General features: G+C 31.1%; 1 protein-coding gene across 1 annotated transcript; it reads right to left on the bottom strand.

The window, feature by feature from the left end:
• Positions 1-1,182: 1,182 nt before the first annotated feature.
• Positions 1,183-5,051, bottom strand: LOC118048826 (uncharacterized). The gene is made up of 10 exons (XM_035058648.2): positions 4,916-5,051; positions 4,656-4,793; positions 4,107-4,295; positions 3,490-3,627; positions 3,281-3,402; positions 2,988-3,120; positions 2,770-2,899; positions 2,607-2,686; positions 2,362-2,496; positions 1,183-1,869 (listed from the first exon to the last, which is right to left on the bottom strand). The coding sequence occupies exons 2-10, from the start codon at positions 4,758-4,760 to the stop codon at positions 1,642-1,644; spliced, it is 1,260 nt and encodes a 419-aa protein (XP_034914539.1). The 5' UTR covers positions 4,761-4,793; positions 4,916-5,051; the 3' UTR covers positions 1,183-1,641.
• Between the last annotated feature and the right edge of the window lie 8,487 nt (positions 5,052-13,538).

Raw genomic sequence — 13,538 nt, 5'->3', positions numbered from 1 at the left:
TTATATGTAATTATTATTTTTCATTTTAATTGAACAACGTATAATTAATAATTAATATAGACTTATAATAAGTTATTAAAAATATAGCTTATCTCGGCTGAGCCAACCTAATGAAACGATGGCATGCTCGAATCAAGTTTTACTTTAAATCGAATTTTTTTTACCCGATTATAACAAAATTTTTTAGTTTTTATTAAGGAAATAAAATGGCTTTTTTTATTTTTTAAAAAAAATTAAAATTGTCAATTTTTAGATGACATGACCAACTTACAACCATGGTGTTTTGGTTGCGGGTAAATAAATACTTGCTATTTAAGCTTAGAAAACGTTTCTAAGTGCCAAAAAAAACATTTGTCTAGTACTTCATTGTTCAGTTTTCTTTAGAAAACTCACTAGTTATCTGTAAACCCATTAATTAGTGTGATTATTTTTTTATGATTTATTTTTATTTAAAAAAATAAAACCGGTTCAAACTAACCGAATTCAATTTAATTTTTTTGAATACAAAAAACCGATTTCAAACAACTCAGTTTGACTCGGTTTTTTCAGTACCTAGAAAAATCTGTCAAAATCATTTGCATGCATCATCTGAATGTAATGGTAAAAATTTTTTAAATCTAGAAAAAACTTATAATCAATTGACATACAAATATGATATTCACACCATTGAATAAAAAAACCAAAAACATCATATTATATTATTATTTTTGAATATAGAGAAACTAAAAGCTTCTAGTTACCCAAAAAAAAAAAAAGTTAAGAATTATAATCATTGTTTTAAAATATTTTTTATTTTTAAATAAATTAAAATAAATATTTTTTTTAAAAAAATATTTTTATATCTAAACATTAAAAGCATCCAAAAACACCAAAACAAATTTATTTAAAGTAAAAAATAATAATAATAAAATTAATTTTTTAAAAAAAATACTTTTTCAAACATAAAAAATAAAATGCCAGTGTTTTTTTTCTTTTCCTGAAATTCAATTCTGTTAAAGAGGAAAGAAAAGGTATATTGTAATCTTGGGCCTTTGTAGTTTAGGCTCCAAGCTTCAACTAAAGCACAGCACAACCAGGAAGGTTTCTAAGACATGTGTTGTAACACGCCCAGGTTTTTTATCTCGTTGATCTCTGAAGAAAAGGGAAGAATCTGCTCCACATGTTACCATTTTTTCTTAGATCTAAGGCAAGGCAAGAAAATTTTATATATTTTCACACACGCACGCACAATTAGGACCGAAATTATCAGCCACCAAACGCTAGTGAATTTTTATTGATTTAGTTCACTAAGAAAACAAAAATAATTTGATTTGTGCTTTTCAAGCACACCAAGATTGCATTTACACAGCTTTATGATCTAACATCACAAACCATATAAATTAATTATTATGAAGGGCAAACCCAAGTTATTAAAAACTGGCTTGAATCTGAAAAACTAGACAGACCAAATATTCTGTGATATGTGCCCAGCCAACTCCTTTTTGCCACTATTTTGCAATTGCTGCCTCCTACTTTGCATTATAAGACTCCTCATACCCTGCCCATTTTACAATGGAACATAGGGAAGAACTGCGCTACGCTGGACATACCAGTAGTGGAAACGATGAAAGCCATTCACTGCTGGGAACCTCCATGACGAACTTAGGAGGGTGGTAAGTTGAGCATTGCAGAGAGTTTTTGCAAGTCCCAGTATTCCTTCTGGGATATGATAACAGCTCCCGCAGCCAGAGCAGCTGACACAATAAACAGGCTTCTTATGCATCCATGGCCTCGCGAGAGCCGTCCCAGAATTGCCTTGCAGTACTTGTCTGCTTCTTTCAAGGATGCATAGTCCCCTGCATTTTCCTCCTCTGCTAATGCTTTCTCATTCTATAAAAAACACAGCATAAACCAAGTTACAGATAACAAGATGGTCACATGATAAACAGCTAGCATAAGATCGTGCTGAAGCTGAGTTTAATAGGTGACCAGCAACTAAGACATTATCTGGGTCCCAATCATTCGCGTGATAGTGACTGTAATAATCATTTGATACTTGAAATATGGCAACAAATATAGAAAAATATAGGTGCCTGGAGCAATGAGAGGAAAAACACAAGGCCACCTCATTTCTCTTCCTCCCTTTTGTCAGGAAAAAGAGGAATGTTAATGGCAGAGTAATTCAGAAAACAAGAGGGCTGTTCACCAAATTCACAAACAACCAACCTCAAATGCCTAATGGTAATCTATTTCCAGTTCAGGGCTTGTCTAAGACAATAACAGCAAAGATTTAACAAGGGTACCAATGACCTGAAACCTTTATTTTAATACTATAGATACATTACTGTGAGTAAATATGCATATATGAATTAAAAATGTTACCTTCTGCCTGAAACTCTTCAGAGTGTCCCTCACGGGGTCAAGAGAAGAATGTTTGACCGAGTGGTCCTTCCATTCATCAGACAGCCTTCTCAAAACAGTGACACTTGCTTCGAGATTATCCAGATAAAACATTTCCTGTTTCCAAGTAATTCATGCATAGTAAACCAAAGCCAATGATGTATATAACAACAGCGAAGTGTCTAAAATTTAAAATTAAGATCTTAATTACATAAGAAAATGCTTACCCATTGTTTGTAACTATTAGGGCTCTGTGTCAAACACCAAATAAAAATGTCACTTGCTTCCCTAGACAGTTCAGAGCTACCTGCAGAGAGCACTGCTGATCAGACTGTGATGTACTTTTATGGAGAGCAACAATCAATTGATGCCCATTTGAGTTTTGGCTACCTTCTCCGGTGGCTTTGACTGCAATGTTCAATATCTGCTGCGTAACTTGTTTCATTGCTTTGCTTCCTGAGGAACCAGCAAGAGCAACCTCCTTCAAGGTTGGATAAACAGCTTCGAATCTCTCAGTTGCCTAAGGGAAAAAAAAATCAACCAAAACTTGCCTCAGACCTAAAATACCCACCAAAATCTAGCTAAAAATGCTGCACCAGAACACCCACCTTAACTCTAGCTGAAGGAACTGGGAAGGTGAGTCTCATCAAAAGTTCAAGAGCTGAAGGTGGCACTAAGCGCTCACCCTTTTTAACAGCACCATTTAATAAAATTGTACGAGCTTTGGGGGATGACAAGATTCTAATCCAAGCAAAAAAGGGGAAAGAGAGAAGTCAGAAAAAAAATATGAAATAAACACTGAAAATTTATATTCCATAACTAACTGCCCAGTAATTTCAAAGATCTGAATAACACAAGCATCAAATACAAAGTGTGAAATTAATTTCAATCCCACTGATACCTCTCAGCCAACTGCAATATCAAGTCTCTAGATTGAGGATTACTGCTTGACTTCCCACTCAGCATAGGGAAGAGAACACGAATCCATGTGTATAATCCCACAACCAAATCTCCTTGAGACGCCTAAATCAAGATACAATTCCAAATATTAAAATTTATTTTCCTAAGAGAAGAATTCACATATCTGGGAATGCTAAGCGGTCAGCTTACCTGAGCAATCATCCATCCAGTGACCGGAAGCTTGTCTTGTCCTTGATATTTTGGATTTTCACTAATTACCGGCAATAAATTGATCAACACATCAGGCTTGCGTCGTAACGTCATTGCCAAAACCACAAATATAGCAACCTGGAACTCATCAATATATCAATAAATTGGTTACTTGGATGAAAAAACACAATCTATACCCAGCATATTTACAAAAACCACATGAAAATTAGTAAAAACTTAAGATATTGTAAGTGTACCAGCGAAACCTTAATGTTTATGCTGGTGTGCTTAACCGTAAAACAAAGCCTTAAAATAAGCATGTTTTCCAAACATTTTTTCAAACAGGAAAGAGTCATCTGACTTGCTGAAAAGAAAGAAATGGGTGTTGGAAAGAATATAAATGAAAAATTGAGGGTGTGAACTCATATTTAATGTTTTTCTAAAACCTTCAAAATGTTGATTTTCCTGATAAAATTTCTTTAAAGTACGACTCAATGGATGAAATTTAAACAAAACATGATAATAGGGGGGGGGGGGGGGCTCTTGAATGAAAGTGTTGACTAGCATATATGAAGTATTTAGAAATCATATATAGAAAGAGTAGTTCTGAAAGCTACCAGAGACTTAGATGGTGATCGCTGGACCACCTTTTTGGATCCCTTGGCAACTCCTTGATGACTTGCAAGGTCAGCAAAAATACTATCCAATGACCATAACACAAAGGACCCAAGTGCTTCAAAGGATCGCTGGCCAAGCCAGTCAACTGATGCCTTGTAAACATCTTGAGAGATGTGTGCGAGGGGGATCTGCTCAGAAAAGAAATAATTTAAAATAAAATGTTAGAAATGGTTATGAACATACAAAATTCATTAAAATCACATTGAGCACACTTAAACTTTTCGTGGAACAATGTAAGTGAATCAATTCCGATCGATCCAACTTCGATCATCATATAGATGAATTTACAACAAAGTCAGTACCTAACTATAGCAATTATATTGCCCAAGTCAATCGCACACATCAATACCTTTTTCCATAAAACTCCAATCTTTGAAAGGAAAAAAATAAACATGTTAACAAAAATGATATTATATTTATGTAATAAAAAATAATTTCAACTAAGTCATAATTAGACTGATAAAAATATTTAAAAAGAAAAAACTTACATCAATCAATTTGGAAACAGGAGACTCCTTGAAGATCTTTAACCAAGGAAATTGAGCTGAACTCACTGATGAAAATGCTCTTCCATAGTAATCAGCAAATCTCATTAACAGTATATCCTGCTGAGTCTCATACGACGCCTAAATCCAACAAAACGACATCACAATAAAACGAAAAAGAGAATCTTTTATTTTTTAAAAAAAAAAAACATATGTATGGATTGGTTAAAAATCAAATTTAAATTAAACAATTAAATGCTTACAGTGATGTCAACAAGAAATGCGCCTAGATCACCGGCATCGATCTTCGCAGCCGCCTCCGCCACCGTTACTTTTGGTTTTTTCACCTTCGGCTTCTTCACCTTCTTCACTTCCTCTCCAGCACCACCACCGTCTCCACCATGACCTCCATCTTCACTCTCGCCATCATCCTCGACAGAATGCCGCTTCGATCCATCTCTCTCACCACTCTCCTCCTCCTCTCTCTTCCGCCACTCCTCCTCAATCCTCCGGCGCCGGTCCTCCGATTGCTTCTCAATCGACCGAAACACATCAGCTTTCTCACCGCCGACGCCGTTAGATCGCTGGTGATCGGAGGAAGAACTCTCCGACGAGTTCGAGGCTTTCGAGGGTTGTTGTTTCTTGTTTCGTTTAGAATACGTAACTGTTTTCCATCCGCCGTTGTTGTCTGGATTTTACCGCTAACGCTACCGTTAGCGTTACCGTTACCGTTACGGTTTCTCATTTCTATTTCATCTTCCATGAGAAGTTGTGCTATAAGAGCTGAATTCTCGTCCATGATTGAAGGGACAGCAATTTTAACGGAGCGACAGAACCAGAGGTTTAGTTTTCAACGGCGAGTGAAGAGAGGGGGGTAAGCCGGGTCGGGTTTTTGAAGGAGAGGATCAGAGAAGGGAGTCACTGGTGATAAAAGGACACGAGAATATTTCGGGTTTGGCATTTGGACTTTTCTGGTAAGTAAATTACGCTGAATGCCATTATTATTAATTTTTTAAATTGGGAATTCCTATTGGCAGGCACAGCCTTTTCTCTTTTTTTACACTAAATAACTAATATAAATTTTAAAGTTGTTTTCATTTAAGAATATATTGAAATAATATATATTTTTTTATTTTTAATATTAAAATGATTTAAATTAATAAAAAAAATTAATTTTTTAAAAAATATTCTTGAAATGCAATTAATATTTTAATTAAAAAAAAACAAAACTGGAATTTACAACTGGAAAAAAAATCTGTTTTTTAAGTTTTGGATAGAGAAATGGGCAAACTTGGCTAAAAGACTGCCAAAGGAGCCCGTGAAAGAATTTATTAGGGCAAGAAAACTGCTTCTTCTTTCCATGATCGCATTACCTCACTCAAGTGGTAGGTTCACTGGCTTTTTATATATATAGATTAATGTTAATGTTGGGGTCAATTTATGTATACCTTAATTAATTTTACAAATCTTAAAATTAATAATTATATAAATTTTTAATAATTTTAAAATTAATAAAATTTAAAATTTAACCGATTAAACTATATTTTTTAAAATTCATTTTTTTTTAAGCATCACAATAAGTGCATAGATGCGTTCATTTCATTGATAATGGCTTGAATGCTTTCCTTGCGTCAACAAAACAATGAGTCGTTCTCAGAAAAAGAAGGCGGTGGCCGATTGGATTTACTAAGAGGGCTTTTGTTAAAGCAATCGAATATGTGTCTTTCTTAAGAATTTGTTATGGGTCCCATCCATTAAATACCCAAGGATTTTAAGATATATATATATATATATATATATATATATTAATTTTTTTATATGTTTTCTTTGTTTTAATATGTTAATATTAAAAATAAAATTTTTTAAAAATTATTATTTTAATATATTTAAAAATAATATTTTAAAAAATATTTGTTACTGCTCTCCTAAATATCTCTGAGATGCCACGACATGTTTAGTGTGGACCATATTATTTAATTAACAGTATTTGATTAATTTGACAAAGTCATGCAGTAGTCAATAGCAAAGTTGGTGGGATGGGAGACTAGATCCAATCTCAGGATCGGTCGGCTGTCTGATTTTTGAAACTGTATTATAATTGAAAATCTTGAATCCCATGCAATTATGACAATAATTGTTTACTTTTGGAAATATTGTCATGAAATATAGCTATCAGATAAAATCAAACTGACTTTCAAAATAAAAACAAAATTGTTGTCGTCATTACGACGTTGTCAATGGACATCTTATGATAGAAGGAGCTGCTGTTTTACCTTCTTGTAATAATGTATAGAATAACAATAGCATGGAGGTTTTTTTTTTATAAAAAAAAAACTCTTGTTACTGAAAAGTCTAAAAGCTATGATATTTTTATCATATATGACATTGTTTTCACACACACGCGCACGAATGTTATTGTCAATTCACCATCCATTTTTTTTATATATTATTATTCTTAAGCTTCACTTTTTAGGTCATTTGATCATAAATTAAAGATCAATTGCATTTAATTTCTTTAAAAAAATATGAATTTAGATTGAATTTGGGAGACCGAAATAAAAAGCATGTTAGAAATTGATTGTGTGTCAAAGGTTTTTATAAAAAATATGTTTAGATCCTCAATCTTTTAAAATAATACATAGATCCCCTTAAATTTGATAAATTTAATTGTAGTGTAAGAGTTTATTTGTATTATTTTCCGATTCCTGATTAGAGAGATAAGTGAGAAAGAAATTGTTAGATTTCAATGATGAGAGAGAGTCATTGTTCACACCATTTTTTACCACCAAAATAATTTTTTTGTGTTTACTGGTTCCATGTGATGAGAGAGGTTTGATGGTGGTTGTTTTAAGACTCATTGTCGCCTGAAAATAAATACAAGTTGAAGAAGTCAAATCTAAATTGTTTTAGTTTTGATTTTTTGGATTATTTTTATGTAATTTTTAGTTGGTAGATTGGTTTGTGGGTATTGTAAGGATTCTAGTAAGATGTGTGTTAGGTTGGAATGACTTGAAATCAAGCTTTTTTTTAGGAAAAAACACTACCTTGATTTTTCAATCACCATAGTGGTTGCTGAAATCTATGCCTGCAGATGATATATTATTTGCTTTAACAGGAGATGTTCTATTTGTGTATTTTTTTCAAAAAAAAAAGGGAACAGATGACAAATCATCCGTTCCTTTTTAAAAATTTAAAAAATAAAATCAAGTCCAGACACACAGGCCTCGGCTTAAAGGCCCACCCATGCGTTTGGGCTTAAATGTTCACCCATGTGTTTGGGCTTTTCATTACTATGGCCCATGGCGCTGGGCCATAAGCCCACACATTTATTTTTTTTTGCTTATATATATATATATAATATATATTATAATATATATTATATATAGATTCAAGAGAAAAAAAATTATTAAACTTGGTTGAATCCATAATCTATATTACAAGTTTGACAAGTTAAGCTATAAAACCCGAGCTACTATTATTATTTTTTTATTTTTTTTAATTGATATATTATTTAATATGTCCTTTTTAAATAATTTTTAAATTTATATCTAAATTAAAACTAAAACTATTGTAATTCTCGAATTACTATGCTAATATATTATTTATTTAGTTGGCCAAATACAACAATAATTTCAAGGATATATATATATATATTAGGTGGATGCTTGGATTTTTTTATTTAATTTAAAGAAATATATAATTTAATAAAATAGTAAGATATTGCAAAAAAAAAAAAAAGGAGTAATATTCCCGAACAAATAAATCATAAAAAAAATTCTCGTGCATGCATTGATTTTTTTATTTTATTTTATCTTAAGACGCCCATTATTTAATACTATATTTATAAAATCCACATATATATCTATCATCAAGACTTTGATATGAAAAGTCTTTTTGAAAATCATTTTTCCAAGGAGTGATAAATTATTGAAACACCCTAACATGACACCGTAGCCATTCAGTTTAGAGGAACAAATCAAATCAAAATCAAAGTGAAATTTCCTTATCCGATACTTGTCAACAACAACAGCAGAGAAAGAAAGAAAGAAAGAATGAAATTCCTTTTTTATTTTTATTTTCCGCCCATCACCAATATTTGCCAATCCCATTTTTGTAATTTGACGAAGCTGTGAGGGGTAAATGGGGAATATAAGAAGATCCGATCCGATACGAACGAGGGTCATTTTATTTTTAAATATTTAGTTGCTGGTTGTGGAGCCCACCCGGAGGCCCCATAGAGTCCTCAGAGACCCCACCCCAATCAACATGGAAGATTTTAGGTTGCCTCATGCTAATCAGCAATTTATTAACTTTTAAGGGCCCCACCCCATAGGATTAACGAAGACCACCCTTATAATCATCAACTTATGACATCATCACTTCATTCTACAATCCGATCAAGGAATCTAGTTTATTGACTATTCAATTTATTTTATATTTATAATCTTTGACATCTACAAACATTATTTTTATATATATTAAGTTGAAACCAGAAGAATTAGTTTTTATGTTTATTTTATTTTTAATTTGGATATTTTTCTTACAGCAAAGAAAAAAAGGGATTTGATCAACTTGTATAATAATATCTCGGACCATCAAATTAAAAAACATATAAATTTATATAAAATGTGAAACATGCCTGGTCTACAATTATTTAAAACATTAATAGCAAAAATCTCTATGTTATGATGTCACTCGTGACCGTGAAATTGAGTGATTTGGAGTTCGGAGGCAGTAGAATGGGTAGGTGAGTTACAAGAGGAAAAGGAAGAAGAAAAGAAAACCTTCCCTTTCTTTAAAAGAAAAGATGATGGGAAAAAAAAATCAGATTTCATTACATTATTATGGAGTCATGGATTCATGAATTAAACCGAGTTAATTTTTAAAATAATATCATTTCAAAAAAAAATTTAAATGATATTAAAATAACATTATTTGAAGATTTATTTAAAAAATAAAATCAAATTGAGTTTCGACGAGATTAACAGGTCAAACTAAGTAAATTACACATTATTTTTTTAAAAAAACTTGCCTTGACTAGGGCTAGGTCAACCGTATCCTATTTGTGAGCAAGTTGAATCATACATGCTTAATTACTGTATTTTAGGCTCTGTTTGGAACGCGGTTAACAACCGCGTTCTCTTCAAATTTTTAAATTTTTTTTTAATAATTTAGTATATATATATATAGGTATATATCGTTTTGATAATTAATCTTAAAATAATTTTTTTAAAAATAAAAAATATATTAAAAATAATATTTTTTAAGCAAAAAATACTTTGAACCATAACCACAATCTCAAAGAACCCCTTAAAGTAGCTTTTTACTTTGGGGTATATTTGGCTATGTAGTTCAACATATTTTTATTAAAATTTTTTATTTTTTATTTAATTTTTATATAATTTTAAATCGTTTTGATGTCAAAAATAATTTTTAAAAATAAAAAATATATTTAATTAATTTTTAAATAAAAAATATTTTAAAAAATAATTCACAAGCCACGCACGCACGCAATGATATTTTGTTTGTGTTTAGGTTGCGAGAATCCCACGAGGAAAACGGAGGCAATATTGATAAGAATTTGATATTGTACTGTAAGACAGCCTTTACGGGTTTCGTTGTACAGTCTTTTCTTGGGTCAAATCCATTCAGCATGGTGTCAAAGAAAGGGGCGCACAAATGCAGTTCTCTTTCTTCCTTTCTTTTGATATCTACTAAATCGCTCTCATTCTGCCGCCCAGAACGGTACCCGTTTTAATACTCTCTCCATATATAATAAACACACTAAAAGCACGAAAACCTTTATATATATATATTAAACTCGGGAAACAGGTAAAATTTTGAAATTCTTTGACATAATTCTTTGCCCGCGTGAATTTTGGACTGCACTATTAAAAAAAAACTTACCTATATAAATTAATTGGTTTTAAAGAAAATATAGCTGACCAGAAAACCATGAAATTAATTTATATAAAAAATATATTATATTTTTTAAAGCATTGAGGTAATGACATATTAGATCATCACAGTTACAGGCGGCTCGAATTTATATAAGTTTTATTAGCTTTTTTAAATAATTTTTTATTTATATAATAAAGAATAATTGGTCGCAAAATCAAGTTTCCAATCATAAAATAGATTTTTTTCAAAGACCATAATAACCCAAACAAAACAAGAAACAATATCTATGGAGTCTATTTCTGTAACCAATTAAACATTGATGAAATGAAATTAAAAAAATATATATTTTTTTAATTATAATTGACATTAAGCAAAAACCCAAATTGCCCTGATGCTTAAGCCCCATAACTTTAAAAGTTGATTTTATTTTTTATTTTTTAAAACGTGTCGGCAATGCACTGAAGGTCTAATGAGTACAATGCATCGCATATAAGAAAAAAAAAGGTTTGAGACAAAATTGAATGATGCGAAAGAATTATTTTTTTACCATTGTATGCAGCCGCACACGTTACTCTAAGGGCAGTTGATATGTGCAAAACAGCAACTTTTCAACTTTTTTTCCTTTTAAAAATATCACCCTGGCCTCAATTGTCGAAGCATTAATTACAGAAAAAAACCATTTTGCAATTAGAGCATCTCCAATGCAAAAAGTCAAATTGAGAAGCTAAATTGATAAAATGGTTTTTTGAATAGTAGAAATATAGTTTTTTGATTATGTGCATTCCAATGGTTAAAAGCTATTTTAGAAAAAGCATTTATATTTTAAATATATTTCATGTTAAATTCCATTTTTATATAAATTATGTAACTAATTTAAATATTTTAATATATATAATTATGATGTTATTAATTATATAATTAATATGAGTAATTTATAAAAATATCAAAATTAACAAACAAAAAAATCTACAAAAATCAAGAGATATTAAAGAGAAAATATAAAAAGCTTTTAAATAAACATACATTTTAATTTCAGCTAATTAACACAACTGATACTATTAATTAACTAGAGAATAATTCATTCTTGTTTTTTTAAAATTTGAGAGAAAAGTGAGGCACAATACAAGATTTAAAAAAAACAAAAAACAAGTTTCTTTCCTTCTTTTTTTTTTCAAAAAAAATACTGTTGACTAACAGCTATAAAAAAAAAAATAGCCGTTGGCAACGTCTCTTTCTTTTTGGCTATTTCTACAGAAACATGTAGGAAATAGCTTTTCTCAATTTAAAGAGCCATTTTAGCTTTCCTGATGGCTGCTGTGTTGGAATGCTCAATTAAAGAAACAAAAGCTAAAAGGACATCTTTTTTAACTTTGTCTTTTCATTTGCCTTTTCTGGTTGGAGATGCTCTTACAAATTAGCTGCTTAGGTCAAGCTTAAAAAAACTTAAATCTAAGGGTAATATAATAATTACACTGTATCAAAAATATGAAATGTCAAAAAAGATTTTAAATCATAATTAACTGATTATTTATTTTTAAGGGCGACAAGATATTTGTGTAAAATATTAATGAAAAGATGAAGACACCCTTTAACAATTCAAAATAACAAATGAACCAAAGAAAAAAGTTAATTTTACCCGTAAAAGACAGTCAAGCTACAGTTTTTTCAAAGACATGAATTAATGATTTTTTCATATGTTTTAGCTTTTCTCTCTAATGTCTCTAGAACAACAATTTTAAGCTTTTTGTTTATTTTGGTTAATTGCTAATTAATTATTGAGACCAAGATTATTAAATGGATCTAAGTTAACTTGGATTCAACTTAAATCAAATATAAAAACAAAGTTGTTCATAGATTTTTTTTTAAAATCAAATCAAAGTTATCCTCGATTTTAATTCAATTAAGTTGTGAATTGACCTATTAAGTTAATTAAGTTTGACTATGTCAATTTTAATATTATTTGATATAAAACACAACCTGAACCAAGTTACAGAAAATAAATCTCTGAATTAACTTGTTGGGTTGGATTTAACAACTATGTGAATAATAGAACAAACCATGACTTTTTTTTAACTTTGTTTCCCTAAATTTCAACTCTTTTGGGAATAAAATCCTTTTCAGTTTCAAGTTTTTACAGATACAAGTGGTATGTTGCATTTCTTATGGGGCCTCTTCAGAATCCAATAGAGTTGGTTTGTTAGGCTTCAATTTAAGATTAACTTTTTAGAGGCACAAAGGAAAGAAAGCCTAGGAAGTAGCAAAAAGAGGTGGCCTTTTCCACGCTTGAAATGGAGTTTAAGCCCCACCGTCCCTCTCCTACAAGACTTGGCTATCATGAAAAGGGAAGAGAAAAAGAAGTAAATGGGGATTATTTTCTAAGCTCCCCAAAAGGCCACAAGGACCAGAACACATGGAAATGATTGAATGGAAGAGAGCAGTCAAGAAAAGGATGTGGCCATAAGATGCTACTGCAAAATTGGGGCTAATCAAATCTAAAAAATTAGATCCCAAAAACCAATATTCCTCCTTTGATTCAAAAATTAGAACCCTTTTCCTCTCTTTTCTTGAGCGAATGAAACATGCCATGTGAAGAAATTAGATGAGGCACAGCATTTGTTTATTGCTTCCTCCTAATTCCTGAAAATCTAAAAATGTAGCTGGGAAAAAGGAGCCATCGATCAGAAAGTTAGCTTAAATGGTGTGATTTTATCAGAGCAAGAGCCCATCTTGGGCGGCGTTTTGATTCAAAACCACTGTGATCTAGCAGTTTGAAAAATTAAAACCCCAAATTTTACGAGACTCTGATGCCAAAAACCTTCATCTCTACTTTTCTGATTAAGGTTCTGGTGTTGACTCCAGAGAATGCAAAAATCGACCGTGCTTGAATGACATGAAAAAGGGCAAACAAATGTTACTGATTACCACTCCAGAGACAACTAATTGGTCATAGGAACTGCAATTGTACACTAAAATTTCAAGGTAAAC

This window comes from Populus alba, chromosome 4, assembly GCF_005239225.2.
Source record: "Populus alba chromosome 4, ASM523922v2, whole genome shotgun sequence".
Lineage (NCBI taxonomy): Eukaryota > Viridiplantae > Streptophyta > Magnoliopsida > Malpighiales > Salicaceae > Populus > Populus alba.
This window is presented reverse-complemented; position numbering and strand designations above follow the sequence as displayed.